The sequence below is a fragment of the Lissotriton vulgaris genome, chromosome 3_1 (assembly GCF_964263255.1).
Source record: "Lissotriton vulgaris chromosome 3_1, aLisVul1.2, whole genome shotgun sequence".
Lineage (NCBI taxonomy): Eukaryota > Metazoa > Chordata > Amphibia > Caudata > Salamandridae > Lissotriton > Lissotriton vulgaris.
In genome coordinates this window covers 2081222380-2081245984 of record NC_141689.1, presented here as the reverse complement: position 1 = coordinate 2081245984, position 23605 = coordinate 2081222380, and the positions used below count along the sequence as shown (strand labels likewise).

General features: G+C 44.5%; 1 protein-coding gene across 1 annotated transcript in view; it reads right to left on the bottom strand.

Moving 5' to 3' along the window:
- The window catches only part of PPAT (phosphoribosyl pyrophosphate amidotransferase), a 335241-nt gene that overhangs the window by 210103 nt on the left and 101533 nt on the right, over nucleotides 1-23605 (bottom strand). Inside the window, exons 2-3 of the mRNA XM_086962610.1 lie at nucleotides 13944-14010; nucleotides 1690-1896 (exon numbers count right to left, since the gene is read on the bottom strand). Coding sequence (XP_086818736.1) covers nucleotides 1690-1896; nucleotides 13944-14010 — 274 coding nt within the window. The remainder of the gene's footprint in view (nucleotides 1-1689; nucleotides 1897-13943; nucleotides 14011-23605) is intronic.

The following is a 23605-nucleotide window of genomic DNA, read 5'->3' as shown; positions in this document are numbered from 1 at the left end:
ATATACAGTAGGTGCCGGTGTTAGCAGGAGGAGTCAAGTTCACACTTCCTTCAGACACTCCATCTAACGCCTCGGGTGTAGCCGCTGTGGGTAGTAAATAACGCTGTTACAAGTCTGCACGCGTTGCACGGGAGCAGATTTTCGGTCAAAGAGTGAAGAGGACCGCCATTTTGAGTAGGGTAGTGTTGATCAGGGCAGCGTCGTTTGTGGGCATCATGTGCGTGGGCCTACGCGTCCAATCCGTACCACTGCAGTACAACGATTAGGGAATACACAGTAAGTTTGTTGCGTGCATTACTTAAGCCTTTTGTTAGTCTTGTAAAAATACGCTTTTTTCCTTTTTGTACACGTTTATGCCTTTTGAACTGTGTGTTGTAAATTGTGGTTTTAATGAATTTCTTCCAAATTTGATTCAGATTAGAGAATATGAAATGCAGGAGAGCTGTAATATCTTTTTGACCCTTTGATGTGTGTCATTACATGGTTGGTCCATGTTGAATTCAGGACTGGTTTAGCCCATTGGGGCAGAATGGATCACGAGCCAAGTTTGGCTTGTTTATATTCTGGTTCATAACTATCTTGAATCAAACTAAGAATGTGGAATGTTTAAAGGTTTAAATTACGGGCAGATAATGCACACTTGGGCATTACTTTTTTCACTAAACTTTATTGACAACAAACATTAACAGAGCGCGGATTGTACATACTTGAATATAAGGGATGTCAACTCTCTGTAAAATTGGAAGGTTCTCATTATAGAGCCCTGCATATGTAGCAACGTCTAATGATATATTGATTTAGATGATACACACATTCTATGCAGTAGTGTAGTGATTAGAATCGATTTTTCCGATCATGCCATTTAATAACGGTGATTAATGAAATGCTAAACAAACAATGGGAATTATTTTGTTTATGTTCTTGAAACGCACAAACTGTCTCTTTAAAGAGAACGGTATCCACCCATACACCTAACCTGTGACCAAGGAGTGGCGAAACTCCGAAACGTTCTTTAAAAAAATTTTTAAAGTGCCTTGTGTGAAGAATAAACACGCTGAAACTTGATTTTGAGTGGCGGCTCTGGGATTTATCTAGCGGGGGACAATATACCGGTTATCACAGTTTCTTTTGATGGATATTCGAGGTTAGCTACCTCACCTCGCACACCACGTGTAAAGCTGGCGGGAGTATAAGCGACTCTTGTGGATGGAGATAAATATATTTTATTATACAGTTTTATATTAGCCAGTTAGAAGAGTTTGAATTGTTACTTCCAGTACAGCAACAAGTAAATTGCAGGGCTAGCGTTGAGTGCTAACGCCAAGCTCCCAGTACAGGTCATAGACAGCCTCCCATAGACACATGCTCTGCACCTATACATCATCCCGCATCAGTGACGCCACTCACTGAAATGTTAACTGTGTCAAGCATTGAGGTACGTTTTAAATAACAACATGATGTATACTTGATCTGATGTCTACTTCTGCGCCAATTGATGAATTTGTACTATACTTGATAAGAAATGCCAATAAAAAATAGGTTAAAAAATATATATTAATGTATAGTTCCTAACTGTTGTATTATATGATGACTTGTGTCTCTGCATTTGATTGGTTAATGCAAATCTCTGATAAACAAAAAGTAAAGGCCCTGTTTTGGCTACTTTATAGAGGTTAAATATGCATGTACCTTTCTCCTCAGCTTTGCAGCATTCACTAGCTCTCCGTTGTGCGCAACTGCAATCTTCCCATGGAGAGTCTCTACCACAAAAGGCTGGCAGTTCTGTAGCTCTGAATTGCCAGAGGTGGAATATCGGGTATGACCAATCCCAAGGTTTGAATCACTCATCTTTTTCAAATTATCTTCGGTGAACACATGGTTTACCTGACCCATACCCTAAAAAGAAAAATATCATGAGGCAAACAAGCTTCACTGTGACATTTTAATCATCTCAAATATACAGTTACAAAAAAACCTTTACTCAGACCCAAACATCTAATACTGAAGCAGGCATCAACAGATAGTTTAATTCCTGATAAAATAATTTAAACACTACATCATTATAAATTCCTGCATCAATTTCTATATGGCACTGTAACTTGGCCTTAAATATGCAAAGTAATGTGACAAGACCCTTGTTGCAAAGTCATCCTGGGCACGCCCCCCAACTTTTTGCTGAATGGTACTGGTGGTAACTGATTTTGACTGACCCTGGGCTCTGCCTAACCAGGCTCAGGGCCAGTGATCAGCTGAAAGACACATTAGAATACAGTTAAAACACCTACATAGACTAGGGTACACAATGGTATGGTGGGGTACCCCTGTGATTGGCATAACCTACCCTGTAGGCGCCTAGTATACAATAGGGCAGGGGGATTGAAACTACCTAGAAGTCTCTAGTACCCTAGGGCATGGCAGGGCAGTTTAGAGGCCAGTAGCTCTTTTTGCACTTGCATGTGTGCACTGCTGAAGCCTGAGGTCAGTTTAAAAGCAGCCCTGGGTGCCAGGACTGCTTTTAAAAACGTAAATTGTGCCCAAATACGACTTTGGTGTTTGGGTCACTTACAAATGGATAACCTACAATGTTTTGGTATATTAGCAACCCCCAGGGTCCCCCCTAGATATCCCAGGGGTGGGGGGTCAGGTATTTATAAGGTACCTCTTTATAAAATTAGTTTTCATATGCCTGGGTAAAATGACATTTCACATTTTACTCCCAATATTGTGGTAAAGTGCTGCTCAAATTCGACTTTGAAGCTTGGAGCACTGAGGAGGGAGAATCTGCAATATTTCTACATATGCAGAACACCTAAAGTCTGCCATAGTTGCACATGGGGTGGGGTTCCTGTAGATATAAGGCAAGTACTTATAAAATATGTTTATGCAAGTCCTGGTGCTGGAAAAATGGCCCAAGTCATTCTTCCCATTGCAAATCCTCGGTTACATTGGTTAACATGGTAGGAAGTTATTAATAACTCTTGATAGGAGAGGGATAGAAATGCCATTCAAAGAAAACCCAGAATGGTATTAATAAATCCTACCATATGATATTACTAAATTCCTCATAAAGTGTACAAACAAGAAATTATAAAACTTTGTTTGCAAGTCCAAATTCAGCCTTCCAGTGGTCTGCCCTGATTGGTCAGAGTTAAGTGGATTAGCCAGGCTGCCTTGAAAAGGTGACAAAGAGCCCCTGGGGTTAACCAGCTCCGCTGGGAGGGCAGTGTGCTGTTCCATAGGAATACCAGGCCAGGGGGAGGAGTCCTAAACCATGGTCTTCAAAGGCAGAGGGATGGCCACAGTGTCAGTTTCCGCTCAACACGTTTGACCCCCACCAGACCTAGGATTAGGGAAAGTATATACAGATGGTAAGGGGAGAGTCTATGGAAATAAGCCATCCTAGGGGGTGTCTTTAGCTAGCTCTTGACTCTCTGCTTGAAAAATCAGTCATTATGGAGTTGGAAGATTTGATGCACTCTGGGACAAAATAATGCCACACTCTTCAGGATGTGGTCATAACTTTGAGGAGTTACCCTGCTTCCATTGGTCAGAAGTGACCTCCGGCATGACCCAGAGAACTTGGAATAAGTATCTGAGAGGGGCAGTCTTCAAGATCTGCTGCTTGAAACTTACTGAAGCAAGAAGTGCCCTGTTGAGACATTTTGCTGTGCAAAGATTTCTAAGGCCTGACCCCAGAAGACTGCACCATCTGAAACTACAGCCTTGTGGATTATCTTGCTGAAAAAGAACTAAAGAGTGGACTCCCTTAAAGTTACAGGTTAAAAGAGCTCATCTGTAACACCAACAACTAAATCTACACCTTGGAGAACCATCAGTGGATTTGTAAGGGTTTTGCACCAGTGGATTGTGGGAACTGAAGTCCTCAACTTTCAAGGACCATCTTGGAGCTTCCTGAACCTTGGAGTGAGTTTGAGACACTTTGGGACCCCTTGAGGAACTTCAAGAAGAAGTTCCAGAAGTTTGGAGAACTATGGACCAACTTTGAAAAAAGCTCCATAGAGGGACCGACTCAACCTGGCCAGGCAAGCCGCCTACCTTCAACCCCAGCCGGCCAAGCCAACAAGGTGCGTCCCGCTAAAAGCTCCATCGCTCCAACTTTCAGAGATTGGCCAGGACTAGAGAAAATCTGAAGCCGGCGAACCCTCACTGGATCCGGCTACTTTAGGAGCATCGAGAGACCCCGCGAGAAAAAGCTCCAGAAAAGTTTCTAAGTCCGCTCGTAGAAAAGGTGACTGGGAGCAACCGCGAGAGCCAAGCCGCCTGCCTTTCATCGCGCACCGGCCTGGATTCCTGGGTTGCCCCGCTGATGCGATCTTGAGAAATGTTCTAAGTCCGCGCTAGGGAAGTTGACCGTGACCTCGTCACAAGTCAAGCCGGCGAACCCTCACCGAATCCGGAATGGCTGGGAGCTTCGAGGGGCCACAAGGAGAAAAGCTCAAGAACATTTTCTAAGTGTGAAGGTAGAAACTGAAGCCGGGACCTCTAGGGAGCTGTAGCCGCTGTTTCGCGAGCAGGTATCACAATATGGTGCTATAATCTTCTAATGCTATATTTTATTAAATCTTTGAAAATTCATATCTCCGGTTCCCTACATTGGATTGTTGTTGTTTTGGTGTCATTTTAAAGATAAACATATTTCCTATGTCTATAAATTGGTGTTGGATTTTTATTACGTGTTGTGTCTTAATTATTTACGGAAATTGTGTTTTTAAATGCTTTATATACCTGTCTTTTAAGTTAAGGCTGTCTGCTCGCAGCCACATTACCAAGGGTTGAGCATAGGAATAATTTTCTAAGACCTATGCTGAGTCCTATCATGTGTTAGTGGCCTTATCGCCGGTGGCAGACCTACATTTGACCCTACCAATAACTCACTTTCCAACAACCCACATTCCATAAATTGTTCTAAAAAAAACCCCTAACTAAATAACATACAAGGGATTAAATCTGCAAAGACGTTTTTATTCAGGTAGCAATCGGTTCTTATCAGAATTCGCTCGACAACAAAGGCTCTAGTAAAATATAGGCCTTCTGTAGGCACTGGGTGAGATTTTTTTACATTATTGATAAGATTAATTAAGTCTCCATTACTGCGAGAAGGACCTATTTGATTATTTTACAACTGGTTGAGCAATTACAACTGAATCCGAGATGTGTTGCACAGATGTGAAAATGTAAAACACCACACGATTTCACATCTTAAAAAGAGGCAAGCAGAGAGTTTTCTTTTTTAAAAGCTTTTTGTTAGAAGTAGGAGACACAAAGTAAAAAATATAATAAGCATGACAACTGTATACTGTGCAATTATTTGGTAGAGTTCTACTGCAAAGATGTATCAGTCAAAGGTTTGCAACGCTAGTCCATTCATATGGTGACCCAACGAGGAGGGGGACAGTTATTAATCTCATTTATTAGAAAGGGGGCGCAACAGGGCTCCAACGACATTACTGAAGACTTCCATAATAGTAAAATGATATTCATTGTAAGGCGTATAGTCTAGGCTTGCTACCATTTTCTTAGTGATTTCTGGCCCACTTCTGCATTGGCTCTTTTTTTGTGGTGGAGGTGATGTTGTACTTCAAAAGTTTATCAATAAGATCCACATAACTTTCAAGTTTAATAGCATTCAGTTATTTACGTTCTATTCTTAATATAGAGCACACACTGTTCCACCAACTGCTCTGTTTTTCAGCAAGTAAAGGTCAACTGCATTAGAAGGTAAAGGACTTTGGTTTTATACGTTGGGGATAGGTCAATTATGGCCAAGCACACATAAAGGAATTGTTCCAATGAGTGATTATGCTGATTATTTTATTGCAGGATTATCCAACCTTTTCTGTAATAAGAGCTACAAAAGTTAAAAGTAATATCGTTCAAAGCTAATTATATTTTTAGTGTTGTAATAGTGACCACATCGGATGAGATTACATTATTGGCCATCTCATGCTAATGTATGAGCAATGATCAGGTCAGTGCATCTGGCAGAGTAGCTAGCAATAATCTGAAAAACAGGCTTTATCAACTTGGAATGCCTCTACTTGGGTTCTAGATAACTTCCACAGCTGCTGTGCACCAAGATCATAAGTCTCACCAATGCCGCAAAATGAATCACTGAAATATCAGCTTTAAACATAACACGCATTTGTAAAGTACATGTTTACCCTATAAAATGTCTTGGCATTGAAACAATATGTATATTGTTAACCAGCTGAATGGTTGCAGTGGTTGATTTAGAAATGTAACCGTTTTAGTGAAACATTCACTTATGAGCTCTGAAAATATACACATTTTCATCTCAAATACAGGCTTTTGAATTTGGGTATGAATATATTCATTCAACAATGCAAATATTTCAAATTTAGTGGGCTGGGTGGCATGCAAGAGAGCTACTTGCAGGTAGCTGGAGAGCGACCATTAGCTGGAGAGCTACTCATTAGAGAAGCCAGTTTTATTGTATGCATTATCCCTATAACTTACTAGATTTGATCAAAATCATGTATTTGTGGAATTATCATTCAGACAATATTACCAGGCACTTGCCGCTTTGAGCACACCAGCTTTGTGTAGTTTGATTGGAGACAACAGTGTTCTGTGTAGGATAAAATATAGAATGAATGACTGCAGTACAGCTCTTTACCCGTATCTGCTTTTGACTTTATTCTGGGAAGGAAAGTGCGATCGTACTGAACAATGCATGGAGCATAGTCATGATAGTGTGACCCATATTAAATACTGTATGTGGTGATGTCGCGATTGCAGTTTCAGACGGTGGTTGATTGACTCATGTGCCAGGTTATAGAGGTAGGTGAAGGGCAACAATGCAACTATTTTGTGTTTGAGCTAAATTGATCATTTTTCACCTTATGTTGCAGATTAAAGCAGCATATGACTTCTGGGAATGAGATGTTGGAGCCACCTTGAAACAGCTGTTTCATAGTGGAAATGTCATTTTTGTTACCCACACTGGTATATTCGTTAATGGTATTAGATATGTGTTCCCCTCCCTTTTACTTCCTCAGCATGAAGCTTGCTTAAGAAGTTGTGCGCGTTTCATCTTCAGTGCGCTTGGAGATTTATAAGGGTGGCAGTTGGAAATGGTGGAATGAGGCGGTTTGGGATGAGAGAGTTTATGTTATGTAGATTTGTAGAGTGCAAATATCACCTGAGAAGTTGTCCTGGTGCTAAGCAGGTGTGTATCTAGCCACGCCTAGGCATAGAGGGTGTTCCAGTAGTCCAGCTTGCTTGGGACTAGGGCATGCATGACTGTTTCGCAAGTACCGACCCGCTTGAAAATCTTCCTGAGCGTCTCCAGGGTATGGAACCATGAGGTGGTGACTGCATTGACATGGGCGGTGATGTTGAGTTTGTGGATGATGATAATTCTGAGGGTTCTTGGCGTGGGTTCTATCTCAGTTAGCCACCAAGAGCAGTCCCACGGTGATCTGCTCTTTCCGGCGATTTCAGTCTTGTCAGTGTTCAGCTTTTAAAGAGTTGGTCTTCATCCAGTGGGTGATTTCAGTCATGCAGGCATCAAACTTGATCTGGGTACTGGGCATGTTGCCTGTAAGGGAGAGAATGAATTGTGTGTAGTCGGCATATGAGAGGAGATTGATGTTTTGAGAGTGGCTGATGCTGTCTATTGGGATCATGTGGGCATTGAAGAGATTTGGGGTCAGGGAGGATACTTGTGGAACTCCGTAGATGAGGTCACAGGCACCTGAGGTGTACAATGCGAGGCTGACTGACTTATCCTTCTGTCAGGAAGGAACAGATTCATCTGAGGGCATGTCCTTGGATTCCGATATGGTGTAGGCTTTGAATGAAGATGCGGTTGTTATACAGTTCGAACTAATCTATTAGGACTGTGCATTTAGAACACAACTTCATAATACAGAGATTGAGTCTTCTTATATAATTAGTAAAATGTTGGTCTGTTTGGCTAGCTCACAGCACCGCATCTAAACTCCTTGACCTACAGTTCTAGATGTTGTCAATAACCTAGGACAGGACAGGAAATAGTACAAACAAATCTAACCTTTTCTTTCGTCACTCTTGCATGCCCAAACTGTCACAAACAAAAGACAAAATGTTTGCATTTTCAAACATTTCTTGAAATGCTCTAATATTTGTAATGAGCATTATTTGAATAGGTAATACAAACAACTCAATTGTGGTAATTGCTCATAAAGTTGCTAATGTTATTCCCATCTATTGCTTGCCTCTATGCTAAATAGAGCATATCCAACAATTTTGTGAGCAGGTAGATTTTAACTTTCGTAGCACAATGTAAAAAAAAAAAAATCAGACTTCAATCCACCCCTGGAAAATGCTCCCTCCTTTGATAATGCCACTACCTGCTCCCAAGAGAATCTTCTCTCAGTATTTCCCCCGATCTCCGTTCAACAAACCAAGGGTCTTTTGAGGAGTCTTAAATCGGGCTCTCCTGGTGACCCTTGAACTCCCAAAACCTTACAACTAGATTTGGATCCCATTGCTAATTTCCTTCAGAAGGTGCTTATTTCAACACTTCAATCTGGTGTTTTTCCTACTGCCTGGAAGGAAAAGGTTGTCACTTAGCTTCTCAAGAAACCAAATGCGGACCCGGACGACATGAAAAACCTCCCCCCCCCCCATCTCTCTGCTGCCTGCCCCTTTTAAAAGTTCATTAACCAAGAATTAGTTACATTTATTGATACCCATGGTGTCCTTGACCCTTCTCATAACAGGTTTCGGGCCAATCACAGCACAGAGACTGCTCTCCTAGTAGCGGCTGTTCGCATTCGCTGCCAGGTTGACCAGGGCAGGTGGCTATCCTGGTACTGCTCAATAGGTCTGTAGCATTTAATACCATCTTGCCTGTACAGATGGTACAAAGTCTGCAGTAGGCTTGGATTAGCGGGACTGCCTTGTCTTTTTTACACTCTTTTTTTGACCAACAGGGTACAGATTGTCAGCTTGTGGTAGCTTTAAGGCAGAGGTGTTCTGCTTTCCTTGCGGGGTGCCTTAGGGCTCATCCTTGAGCGCCACACTATTCAATCTGTATGAATTGATGCACTCATTTGGTTTTCAAGTACTATCGCATGCTGACAATACTCAAGCTATCTTATCCATCTCCAATAACCTGACCTCAGTGGCAGAGAGGCTCAACCAGTGTATGTCTAGCATTAGCAGCTGGATGAGAGACAACTCTTTGAAGCTGAATGCTGACAAGACTTCAGTTCTTCTATTTGGCTCCTGGGAACCCATCTGGTCTAACATCTCGTGGTTGGAAGCCTGTGGACTTGTCCCCATTCCAGCAAAGGCAGCAAAAGATCTTGGTGTCATATTTGATGATACCTTGAGCTTTGACACACAGGTCGGTAGTATCACTTGTACTTTTTTTAGATTTTAAGGATTCTGAAAAAGAGCTTTCCTTATATCTGAGCAGAGTTGCACCAATCAGTCTTCACCTTAGCCACCTTGCAGCTTGGTTATTGTAACACACTGTACCTCAACATAAACAGTTTTTCCCTGAATAAATTTCAGGTTATACAGAATGCGGCTGCCCTCCTTATTTTAAACATCCCCAAGAGTCTTTCGGTTAGAGACGGTATCCGCTCTCTTCATTGGGGTTTAGTTAGGAAGCAAATCTCCTTCAAGGCTTTGTGTACTGTCTTCTTGGCTTTGCATAAGAAGGTCCCTAGCCAACTGAATACACAATTTCACTGATGCACATTTAGTAGGTCTCTCAGATCTGCCCACCTTAAAAAAAAAAGGTTACGATTCCCAGATTTGGGAAGGAAAGATGGGGAGGAGTTCCTTCTCAGTTGCTGCTGCCATGCTGTGGAACACCCTGCCCACTCATTTCTGAAGCAGGCTCCCATACGTTCTTTAACAAACATGTGAAAATGTAAAAAATTGATACTTGTATAGCGCACTACTCACCTGCAAGGGTCTCAAGGCGCTTGTACGAATACCGCTGTGGAACTCATCCTGGCTTTGCCTGTGAGGCGTCCACTCCTGGGCACCCCCAAGGTGGAGGCCAGGCATCCTTAGCGTTGTGGGGGCCGTTGTGGAGATTAAGCAAGCTATTGCTCAGAGTTGCAGAGTAGGACTCCATGATTGGAATAGGCACCGAGGTGAGAATTATCGGGTCCGTGGAATTTTGAGCCCAACCCGCCGAGGCGGGGAATTGAACCCTGGTCCCGGGCTAGACCTCTGCATCAGGGTCTGCCGCTCTAACCATTGAGCCACACTTCTCCACAAAATCTGGCTATTTTTCACTATATTTTACCGATTTCTCAGTTGGTCTGATTCGATTAACTAGTCTGTCTCTCAACAGCGCATTGGTACCTGTGGGTTTTGGTGCGCTTTACAAAATTAGATAATATCGGGAGTACCCATCTACACGGTCTGTTGGAATTACCTAACCCCATACCTTGGCGATATATGCCCGAAAGCCAGGATTACAGCATCAACGGATGCACTTCTGAGTGTACAACTATCTTCCTTCTCAGGTTGAAGGTCTAGAACAGCAGGACTGAATCTTACAGCAGCGTTCCGTGATGACTCTGGCAGAAGTGCACCTTTCACAGACTTCAGCAGTAAAAACGAGAACTAAAATGGAAGCTAAAAGCAAGCCGCTTAACAGGGTGGGAGACCGTGTCAAAACCTGTGGAGAGGTCCAGGAGGATGAGGGCTGCAGTTTCTGCTGTCCAGAGTCATGCAGATTTCATCTGTGGCGGTGATGAGGGCAGTTTCTGTCCTGTCTAGAAGTCTAGGAGAGCGGATGAGTGTATGGATGTTTGCTTATTCAAATAAAGTTTACATTTCATCTTAGTAGTCTAAAGATTAATTTCACATGCATACTACAATGGGCGATTTGTGGTAGTCTTCAGGTCATCGTTGGATCAGATCGATTTATTAAGCTTTTCCATTTTGGAGTATCCTAGTGCAGAGTTTTCTTAATAATTTTCTGAATGGGTATGAGGAAGTTGAGAGTGGGTTGAGATTTACAACTGAGTTAGTTGAGAATTAAACTGTCCATCGTAGAGGAAATGTAAGGGAAGTTCAAGCTTAAACCCATAGGGGAGTTTGGAGGAACTTGCCAAAGAACAGTTAAGGCAGTCAAACTGCTTTGTGATGGAAATTGAAGTTAGGGAAGCAGATAACCTGAAATTCCGTAAACAACTGAAGACCTGGCTGTTCATCTAAAGTCCTCCCTCCGCCCACTCGTATACACACAGCGCTGGGATGCTTCCGGTTAGCCATGCGCTATATAAATAACAATAACTCCTTCAGCTTATGGGTGTTTCCCTTTCCATTAAATGATACGGAGATTAGCATGTATCTTGCAGTGTGACTATGAAGGAACAGAAGGCAAAACGATTGGGTGTAGTATATTGGGAGTAGTATAAAAGGCAATTTAATAGAGCCTAGTTTGGCTCTCCAGGATAGGTTTAAGGGGTGACCAAGTTGCGGTTTTCTTCCTGACCCAAATCAATAATTTCTTGTTGTCGTTTGGGCTAAATTTGGAGGTCAACACATCTCCAGCTGTATTCCAGAACTGTTAGTGCATAATAGTTTCCATTAGAACTTACTGTTTTAGAAGATATGCTAATGGCAGAGCTTTTTTGAGTAACAGGGCTGAGACTGAACTCAGAACACAATTTGTTCTGCACCGCTTAAGAGAAGGAGACTCAACTGCATATGCTGAAAGTGTATATTCATAGTGCCTTATTTTAATTCCTTCCATTTTGTGGTTTCTCCTTGAAGGAGAGGACTTAGGGCTAGTATAGAGTGGGTTAGAAGGGGAGGGAAGACAGCACATTCTTGAACTTTCACTACAATGTTGAATCAGAGTCTTTTTATTTTTTTATAAGAAGGGGAGGACCTGCCTTTAACAAAGCATGTTTGGTCTTGATCTATTAGACGTAGCAATAACGATTCTAGTTGGGCAGCTAGTATTTTTGCTAACATTAGGCAGGCCATACTTCCTGGTAGACTTTTAGCGGAAGACCACCTGGGCTCGGGGCCTTCTTTTTCAAAGCTTTCATGTGGTTTGCAATTGGATTCTCAGTGTTTTCAGCTTTAATTATAAATAGGTATTTATGATTTTACTTGTAATGAAGAAAACTTAGGGTCTTCCTCAGAGAGATTTCAATTTGCAGATACCCTGCAGCACTTCATCTCAGAATCCTGGGCACGGACCTATCCAGCAAGTTCTCAGATTAATATTTAGGATTTCTCTTACTTGGCTGCAAGTTAGTTCGTTTAGAGTTTCCTATGTCTATTTCCACTTGTGTGGTATTTTATCTGGATGGTCATTAAGGAGAGGTCATCCGTGAAGAGCATTTTTTATTAGAGTGAAAAGAATATTTCATAAGCCTTAGAATTGTGTAGTTGTCTTGTTTGAGCATATTGTGCAGTTTTTATATATTTTTTCTAATTAGTACTTTAGTTTCTTTCTATAATTATTTACCACCCCTCCGCCGACTCCCTCAAGGTTCATGCTGTACACCTCTGATCCTTATGAAGTTGTCGGAGTCAGGGAACAAATTCTCTTAAGCAAGATCCCTTTTTATCATGACTTTTGTTTGGGCTTCAAGAAACGGCCTGAACTTATACTTGGATTGAAAAGTTTGCTGACCACCTATATCAGCCCCAAATCATGGGTGGAAGCCTTTAGATGAAGAAAACAAATCTAGTGTATGCAATCCTAGAAATATAAACAAACAAACACAAACACACAAACGCACACATCACAAACACACACATCACAAACGCACACAAACACAAACAAAAACACGCGTGCACACACAAACAAAAACACACACACCATATTTACAGGATTTCATAAATATATACATCTATCTCCATTGAGGCTTCACATCAACCCTGCGATTATGTTCCTCCAATCGCAACGCCAGAAGGAAGCAAGTGGCAGCTTCGAGTTTCCAAAAATATCCTTTCTTTATGGTTTTTTTTTCACATATTCAAGTGCAGGAGTGCAGACAAGACCAACGTGTTTCGGCCCTAGCCTTCAACAGGGTCATCTGTATTTTTGGGGGGATTATTTCCTTTATTGTGAATTTTGAAGTATCAGCCCCTGGGTTGTACTACTAATTTACTGCTTACACAACCACTTGGTAGCCCCTTAGACTCCTATTTCTAATATATTTCAGTTATTACCAGGCTATAGAACGATTTTGACAATTTCACTACAGTAGGGGGTAGCATAAAGAGTACCAATATAGTACTAAGAGTATGTTGATGACTAAAGGTGTGACAAAAAATGACAAGGTTGTGGCTAGAATGGCACTTTCTGGGTGATGGCCTTAGTATCGTCAGATTCAGTCACATGACACGTGGGATAACATTTATAAAGAGCTCAAGTAGGCTCTTCTCACCTAATCCTCCGTCATCCAGTCTTTAATTAGAGCCTGTGGTTTCTGGTGCTCTGCACCGGCACTTAATCTTCAACACCGGTGCTTTTCATGAGCACCATTTAAACGCACATTCATTTAGGCACGGTGAGATTATGTGAGTTGCCCACAATCACAGGATGTTGAGCCAACGCAGAGATTCAAACAAGGTCACCGGCTCCAAAGCAGCTCTGGTCAATAACCATATACTCTCCCTGCTTTCATGGTTGGTACTTGGTTCTGTTTCAGGTGGCGCAAACAGGAGAAATGGGCTGGTGCAAGCTGCCTCCTGATGAAACCCCCAGCATTTTTTTTTTTTTTACAAATTAACCTCTGCTCTCATCCCAAATCAGCACCCATGAACCATAGAGGGAGATACAGCTTTTAATTCCAAGCCCAGTCCCAGAGACACAAGTATTGGTGAACATTCGTGGCTGTGTCCGAGGGTTTTAAATGAAAGGTTATTTCTGACAAGTTTACTAGTGGAAAAAACCAAAAACGCACATGGAATACACTTACCTTGTGAGTTTTGAAAGTTGGCATCGTCTCTCCATTACTACACACAATACCAGCGCTCTCCTGACCTCTGAAAAAAAAAAACGGGAAGAGAAGGTATAGCTCAAAAGCGGATTCTTTAATTTAGTTGTACAACATCAGCACAATATAGTCAAAATAAGGTCCTTATGTAGTAGGCCATTAGTGGACCAAAGTTACATAACTAAATCTCTAAAGACTAACTAACTTGCCTCTAGACAGTCACGTCTCGTTGTAGTTTTGGACAAGTCACAGCCTGAATGCACATGGAAGAAAACCTAATCCAATTATGGGAATATGACTCTATAAGACAAAGGATGTGTGATAAAAGTTAAATTATGTCAATACTGAAAACCTTCTGCAGAGGTCTTATCTGAAAAATTATTAGGAGTAGTTTGTATATTTGCCTTATGAAGCAGTCGGTAATAATATTACAAGATCATGCACTGAACACACTCTACAAACAGAATTGTCTCATTACCATCAGCATGTTTAGGTCGAGCAGACCTACCCTCAATGCGTGAGCATTGAAGGTGTCTGCTTCAGACCTATTGTGGCCCGTATTTAGGAATGCGGACAGCTACCAGCCGCGCGCTTTGAAGAGGTCAGATTTCACCTCGGGAGCGAGCGTCTGGTAGCTGCGCATGCGCGGTGCAAAGCCCTTGCTCACACACAGACACAGGCTGCCCCCACCCCTCTGCATGCACGCATGCACACACACACACAGGCGCGCGCATGCACACGCAGGCATACGGCACACATACAGGCACACTATCCCCTACCTCGCATTCTCTCTCAATCACACACAGTCACGCATGCGCACACACGTTCCCTCGCGCACACACGCACACACGCGCGCACACACACACACACTCCCCCCCCCCCCAGGCATACACACAGGCACGCACGCACTTCACATCAGCCCTGGGCCCCACTCACCAACTGCGCTCTTCTGGCAGGGCTCCTCACGGCGCGTCTCCTCATCTAAATCGGGGCTCCCTCAGGTCAGAGGAGCCCCGCAACAGGCGCCACACTCCTTCTCCCCGGCCCCCTCCTGGGGACCCGGGCTACACCGGATGGCAGGGCGCTCCATGCGTCGGCAGCTCGCGGACCTCGGGAGGCGGGACTTCCGGTCGGCCGCGAGCGGATTGGCCGGCCGGCCAAGAGCTTCCAGGTCGCCGCGGGCAGCGCGGCGGCACTCTCGTTGATGTGGAGGATCAAGAAGGTTCCCGGTTAGCAGAATCGACCGACAACAGACCCCACTTCCTTCTCACTACTATCCCACTAGCGGTGCACCTCCCGACCCTCCAGGTACTGGAAGACATGAAGACCTTCGGGACATTCTTAGACACAACCTACACGGCTACAACGTGGTTAGTTGCGCCTCCGTTGCTTCAGGTTTCTGGGCCGCCAAGTCTGACGACTATTACTTTTCTACCAAGTCACACTGTTGAGTTCGGGCCGGGTAGGGAACGTACTGCCAACCCACCTATCGGGAATAAGCGGGGAACGTACTACCAACCCGACCTATCCGGAATCCTCATATTTCGAGAAATCAGCACGAACTGATTTTATTCAACCAAGTTCCCACTTCCCGCACCTTCCTGAATGAAGGTGGGCAGTGCGCTGATTCCGCCTAGGCCCTCGCCGCGGCTGCCCCCGCACTGCCTGCAACACAGCCATCTTGTGTGTATGACGCTTTCCGCTCAGGCAAGTATAGGGACCTCAGGGTCCTCAGCTGGCCCTCGGATAGATGACCGCTCCAGCGCCGGGTAACCCACCGCAAATGCTCCCTTACCATGTTCCGATTGAAGATGTTTCGTTCCCTCTCTGTTCTGGCATTCTACACAGGCGCCATGATCGGTCTCCGTCTGTTGGCGGAGTGATACCACAGCCCAACATATCACCCCAATTTTATTAATGCGACTGTGTTTCTGCGTCGGTCTTTTTTGCCATCCCATTGAATGCGGTACCCAGATTCGCACTAACTCGTGTACTGGTCACCTTTCGGGTTTAGGATACCGAGACTTAGGCTTAAACTGGGAACTACTTTTCGGTCCAAGCGGACTTCGATACGTAGAGAGTAAAAACTTACGTGGTGGCGTCACTTTAACGTCGTTGAGTGCACCGAGGGCTGGATAGAAGGAAGTCGCAGACTCTTGCAAGATATGCGAAATAGCGGGTCACTGTTAATTTAACGTCAAAAGTGCTACCTTTCTACCTAAAGAATTCCGGGGGGGGTTAATTTTTTGTTTTTTTTACAATTCGAACGCTAGTATTGGAATATTGCAAAAACTTCAAATTAGGGTTGTAATATTGTAATTCAGCTTGCTAGTGTAACTGGCAACTGCTACCGCCATAAGGGGTGGTTTTGTGGAGGGTCATTACGGACTTTCTCACACCAGTAAACATTGCACCTCTTACGATTATGATCCTGAGTGTAGGTTCCTGAAGTAGTGTTTAGCTCAGATCATGGTTCTGTCAATATACAGGTATTTCTAGGTCGAACCTTGGCAGCCGACTCTGCTCTGTGAGCATGCTGTATTCAGGTAGGGACTTGAGGCTCCGCCCATATTTATCATCGGCTTGTGTCGTCCACTGTTAACTGTCTGTTCATTAATCAATAGGCTTAGTAGTCCTTCCTTAGTACTGTTGTGTCTCATGTTATAACCGCCCATGGCAATAGACCCTGTTACGTGTGTTGTTACTAGGTAGGCATCAATTACAGCTTCCTAGCACTATTTTCCCATATAGCTTTTGTCCCCCGTGCTGTTGCAGTCAGGACACGCACTCACCTAACGCTTTAAAAAATGTTTTTATAGCACGGGCACCAAGCGCATTAGCAATGGGTCTGCATTTGCGAGAGTTTAAGCTATTGGCATCGTAAATGACAGTGCCTTTTATTTATCTGTTTTAAAAATACATTAATAAAAGGCATTGTCATTTACTATGCCAATAGCTCAAACTCGTAAATGCGAGACCTATTGCATTGCAAATGCTTGTTTTCTCTGGTGGTCTTTTTAGGTCCAAATCCTTTTTTAATGTTTTGAATTTTAACTTATCATATTACATGTACATTTCAGTGCAAAGAAGGGGGTCTTCCTCCACATCCTCCTCTACTCTTTCCTGCCAGCATTTTGTAGTTTAGGCACGTTCACCTGCAAAAGGAAGCTTCTTGATTCCTTTGACAAAAGGCAATCCAACAATGGTGAAAAACTGTGGCATTCAAAGAAGAGTACAAAAAGGAGTGCGTTATTTAACTAATAGCCAGATGCCATTAAATAGCAACTAAGAATAATAGTACAAACAACAGTTTCCTATTAAGAGCTTTCTACACAGTAAACACACAAATAACCGACAAAATAACCGACAAAACAATCGAAGTGCCAGGAAGAGTATTTAAATTACTACAAGTTACTACCAAGTAGTACAAGCATTAGCCATTCTTTTGGCATTGCCAATGAAGACATTGCACAGAGGTAGCATTTGCAGATGCCGATTTTCCAAATGTAGGGAAGGTCCCCAAGCAGTTGCCAAATAGCACCTGTGCGGTTTATAGATTTTTATTATAGAAATGGCAAAAGGATTCACAATATCGGAGGGGGTGGCGGGTGGGAGGGAGAAGCACAGGGCCTAAAGCTACATCGGCTGAAAGGTAGGGGAGAGGATCAAAGGGGTGGAAAATCACCACGTTAAAGGTAAAGCCGGGCCCTGGCTGGGGAGCGGAATAGGGTAGAGGGGGAGCAGCACCTTTATTGAAATTAAAGAATGCTCCAGGTCCATGATTTACAACGAAAGCACTTTGTCAATTGAAGGATATGCATCTAAATATAACCACTGGTTATTCCCAGGCTAGTAGACAAATTCCGGAAAGAGTACAACCCTTTCAGAAAGGCAAAGCATTAAAAGGATAGCACAAATTACTGCAGCTGAACTTCAATATTAAAAATGCTAAAATTTTAACCAAGTTAAACAAGAGCTCAAAATTCAGAATGAACCTGTGTCACAAAAAGGAAAGTCTCAGTTTGGGTGTGAGTTCCCATAATGTTCGATTTCAAAGCGGGTAAGAATAGATGTATAGACCATTTCCTCACAGGAAAAAATACAGGCGCACTTAAGTGGCTCCCAACTCCACTGGTGAAGCTTCATGCTGATGTACGAGACAAAGTCTCCTAAAAAAACATAACCAGTAGGAATAACTCTGGCAACAAATATGTTCTTTTAAACAAACTAGAGTATTTTGCAAACAGCTCCCTACCACAAACGTAGACCAGATTTCTAGAGCTAGCAATATCAACACGAGTCCCATTGGCAGAATGTGTGCAAGGATAAAGGGAAAGAGTCCCGCCCATTAAACAGTTCTCTTCCCAATAGAGTGATGGTACTGCAGTGTAATTACACTAAGCGTAGCGTTTCAGTACGAAAAGTAATTCTATTTAAATACCATCCCCCTTGATGGGATACTTAATAATGATTGCCCTATGCAGACTCCCAAACAAAAGTCAGAAAGAAAAGGGTTTTTTCAACCGCTGTACTTAGACGCCAGGTGATGGAGAGGCCCTGGGGCCTAGGCCCCATCAATCCTTCAACAATGGGACTTGTTAAACCTGGTCCAATCTGTCAGGTGATAGAGGCCTTTGCAATATGTGCCAAAAGGGTGAAGCTTGAATACAAATCAGGAGGACAAAAACGGGAAATCTTGTCACTGCACTTGCTATTACCAAGTGCTGCCTGCTTTCTGGACCAATTTGAAAAGTCTCTGGTTGAACATGTTAATAAGCAGAAGAGACGTGTATTTAGCTGCAATTGAAAGACATCATGACCCATAACAGAGCTGTAGCACTTGAAATGACTACACTCAGTTTATGAATGATGACTACACTCAGAATATTTCGTTTATTAATTGGAAATAACAGTTTTAACAATGGAGATGCCCTGATAAGGCCTGTTCCTGGTCACAGAGGACTAAAGCGGCCTGCACAACTGCATGAGCTACTTCCTGGTTTCTTGCTGCGGCCCGTCTCAACCGCAGCAACAACATAGCTAGGACAGAAAATAAGTTATAGAACTTGCTTTTCTGATATGCCCATATTCAGCCCTGTAGCAACCTCTTCTGATTGGCCAGCCATTAACAGGCTGAGCCAAACTGCTCTGATGAGGTGTGGTGCGGCCTAAAAAAGGAAAGAGCGACATATGGTGGGAGGAGAGCTGTAAGCTCAGAGCAACAGGCAGGAATGGAGCTGGGCAGCCAAACTGGTATTCTACGATGGGAAGACACTAAGGACAGGACCCTGTCCCAACCCCACTTCCTGAACCCCGAGCTAGATGGGAGCCTCTGTAATTGAATTAGCAGAGGGGCTGGAAGTGGAGTGTTTGGGAAAGTTAGCCACACCTGTGGGTTGGCTTAGCCAGACCTTAAGCTCCAGGACTTTTTTTCTCCATTTTGGATTTTATGGAACAGTGCTTTCTGGGACAGGAATTTGCCACACTTCAGGGCAAATGGTCATCATGGAGGATGGCACCCTGCACCCGATAGGACACGGGTCTCCCCTCCTGCTTGCCAGCCAAAATCCTGGATAAATATGTGAGTTGTCCAGCAACTTGGATCCCTGCCTTGAAACTACAAGATGGACTGCCCTGCTGGACTCTTGGACTGCACCTGTTGCACACTTTGATCTTAAACCCCCCAAAAACTCTGCCTTGCTGTTAAAGTTTAAGAAGTGGACTCCCTGAAAGCAACAGGTTAAAAGAGCTACACCTGCATCATCTCCAGAAGAACCCAACTGACCATTTTTAACTGGACTTTTAAAGATTTGACTGGTGCATTGTGGGACTTGAAGTCCCAAGGAGCAACTCAGAAATTCTCGACCCTTGGATTGAAGTTTTGGACACTTTGAAACCCCAAAAGGACCTTCTGTAGGAAGATCCAGAAGTTTGACATCATTTACAGAATTTCTGTTAAGTTCCAGAAGTTGGCCAACCCGTCATCAACAGTCAAGCTGGTGACGTCGAACCGAGACCCGGCCTGAAATCCAGGTTTGTCTTCCTGCTGAAGGTCTGGAGCTTTTTGTCATGGACTTCACTTCCAGGAGTTTACCGAGCCTCCATCTGGGCCAAGCCCTGGTCGAACCCAAACCTAGCCTGCCGAACAGACGCACTCTACGTAGAGAGAAAAATGTCACAAAAAGTTACTCGGTCAAAAAGTAAATTCTCCTATCTTCAGTTCCCTACACTGGATTTTTGTCGTCAGGTGTCATTTTGAATCATAAAAATATTACCAGTTTTTACGTATTGGGGGTTTGATTTTTATTGCATAGTGTGTCTTACTTATTTAATGTATTGGTGTTTTTAAATGCTTTAAACACCTGTCTCCTAAGTTAAGACTGACTGCTCACATCCAAGCTGCCAAGGGTTAAGCTAGGTTTAATTTCCTGAGATTTTAACCAGACTTTATTAGTGATTGTGGGCTATTACTAAGTGCAGCTACCTACCTGCCCATACTAATAAACCATCTTCCCACAGTGTGTCTTTAGCTCATTACTGAGCAGGATTCACCAACGTGCTTACTAACTTCATCCAGGAGGAGAGTGCAGTGGCGCAAGGCGGTGCCGGAGGGCCAGGACGCAAAGCCAGAGACGAACCAGCGGACCACGGACCGGGCACTGACACTGGCGCCAGGTAAGACAGTGAAGCAGGCACAAGCAGTCATGGGGGAAGCAGGGGTCTATGGGGGGGCACCTTCAGTGGGGAGTCCCACGTGCGGAAGGTCTCTGTTCGGGGGTGGAGGCCAAGTAGCCGGAAGCAAGTGGAGAGGGCCACGTGACTATGGTAGCCATTGGATTGGAGGCCGGGGAGCCCCACGCCTGCAGGGAGGCCAGTCTACGAAAAAGGCGATATGTGCGGCACACTGGAGTGGGGATAGAGGACGCACCAGTGCACATGGCACAAAATACATCACCTCCAGCAGAAGGGATGGAACACAAGTGGCATGTGTGGGTAGGACAAGGGTGACCAACAGGACTCTGGGGTTAAAAAGTAGAGCATAGAGGTCAAATTCAAGAAACTACCATCCATGGGGACATCTAAACCTCTGGGAGCGCATCTAATGCCATCGACAGAGGAGAAAATCTGGAAGCGAGAGTATGTAGAGATCTTAAAGCTACTACATACAGAGCTCAGGTCTAAGGAGGGGTCCAAGGAGGAGGAGTTAGAAGTATCCAAACGCCTGCGAGTCCCAGTGACGATTGAGAATTAGACCGCAGCTTTCCTCATTTAGGCCAGCGTCTACTGGGAGAAATTCGAGAAAGGGCAGTCGCCATATTCAAGTACATGATTGTCATTAGAAAGTCGCATTACAATGCTTGGGCTCAATATAATGAGGAATTCCGGGCCCTCCTAGCGCTGGACCCGGATGCCCAATTTATTTATTTATTTATTTTATGTAGTTTATAGAGCGCACAGCTACCCCCGAAGGGGTGTCCCGGCGCTAAAAACCTGAGCCTCTAAAGGGGAAGAGGGAGCAAAGAGCAAGGAGAAGCAGTAGGGTGACTCAAAGTGCGGAAAAGAGCCAAGTTTTGAGTTTGGCTCGGAAGATGGATTCGGAGGGACAGAATCTCAACTCGATTGGTAGGGAGTGGGACTCCCTCAATGGGGCGAGTTAGATACATATTTATGTCAGTACACCATGGGGTCAGCAAAATTTGGCAAGACCATCTTTACAGCAAGTGGTTTCCCAATAGTCTACAAGCCCTTTCAGGGTCGGCCCACCCGAAGCGGGGTTAGGGGGGGGGGGATGTGTAAGGGGGGACCCATCATGTCATGGTTATTTTTCTGAGCTATTCGGGTTTCAGAACTTCAGGGGAGAAAGAATAGCAGGGGGCTACTCTGGGAGGAGGTGTGTCTGCGAGACGACGGGGTGCAGGTGTGGTTATACAAGTCCAAACCGATCAGAGGGCAGTGTTCTTGAAAGCTTTCCCAGTGTCCTTAGTTTGCCCCCATGCTGAGAAAGTGGGAGGCGGAGACCTGTAACGGCTTTCCAACCATTGGCCATCCTCCACAAGACGTTTACACTATTAGATTTTGACACCAGCAGATTTAGGACTCACTCCTTTCAGATTGGTGCTGCGAGAAGAGGCTAGCAGGCGGGGTTGGGGGTTCAATGGAATTCGGGAAATGGGGAGATGGAAATCTGATTGCTTTCGGACTTCTGTCATGGGGTAGAGGATGAAGGGTGGTAATGGGTAGGTTGTCATCTTTGTTTCTTTTGCGGGTGTGGTCGCTGGTCCCTCGGAGGCGGGAATGACGATCTGGGTCGTGGGCCACTCATTTGTAAAATGGACAGAGACACGCGAGGGCGAGCTTTCCTGGTTTTTAACCCTTTCGCTGCGGCCGCGATTTTACCGCTGTGCAGTAAACCAAAGAACAGGGCGGGGCGGGCCGTGATGAACCCCAGCCGTCATCAGCACACGTCACCAGCATGGGAGGGCTTAATAAGGACTTATTCTCCATCGTAAGGACAGGGAAAGGTGGTATGCAATGGAAGGAACCGATACCATGCTTGAACAATCTCAAAGGGGGTGGGGACTATCCGGATGTGCTCATTATTCATTTGGCGGGAAATTATTTGGAAGCTCAAAAAGGGTTGCCTTAATGAAGGAGATGAAATGGGACCTTCGGCAGGTAGGTAAGTTGTGTGTAGGCTGCCACACCATGTGGACGGAATTCATACCTAGGAGTGTGTTGAGGGGTGCTAAAAATAGTCAGCCATTGACAAAGCCAGGAGGAAACTTAACAAGGAGATGAGGGCCTTTTGGAGGGATAAAGGCATGGGCAGAATACAGCATTCAGGCATAACATTTGAGGACGTGGAGTTTTTTTTTAGAGGGGACAGAGTTCACTTGTCATTTATGGGGATGGAGCTTTACCTGCTTCAGTTGAAGTTAGCTCTAGCCAAAGTGTTGGGGGTGGAGTAAAGTGTTCTGTAGATGTGTGTGAAACGGCGATGTCCCATACCTCCTTGATACCATGGCGCCTGCCCTCATGATCCCCGGTCACAGAACCCGGCCCTGCAGCGTCTCTAGCAACCAGGGCACCACCCCTCTATCCTTCGTCATTGCAGGAACCACAGGAGCCAATGGGGACGAATGAGAAACCGGAAGCACCCTCCATTGACCTCGGAAGTCCCTCCCTCGACCAGGAACCAGAACGCAGAAAAGCCGGAACTCGGGACAGAAGAGTGTTTGACGCGGCGGACTCATGGCAGGAGACAACGTGCAGAAAACCAGAGAAGGTGACCGGAGAAGAGGAGAACGAAGGAGATCCAGAGAAGACGATCGGACGGGAGGAGGAGGACGTCTGGACCGAGAACTGGTGGGAGTCCGCAGGAGGTGGCTGGAGAGCGGCCGTACCTCTCGGAAGAGATGCGGCAGGGCATGCGAGTACCCAGTCTCCTTGTCTATTGCAAGACGTGTGCCTAGCTGTATATAGGAAACCTCCCACCTAGACACCGCACCTTGCACTGTATATAGCCCTTGTATAGCTGAGATTGTTGTCACCTGATCACTCTTGTATATACAACCCCGCACCTACCCTTCACCCCTACACCTCTCTGCCTTCCTGCTCTTCGTCTCCCAGCTCCTATCCCCTCC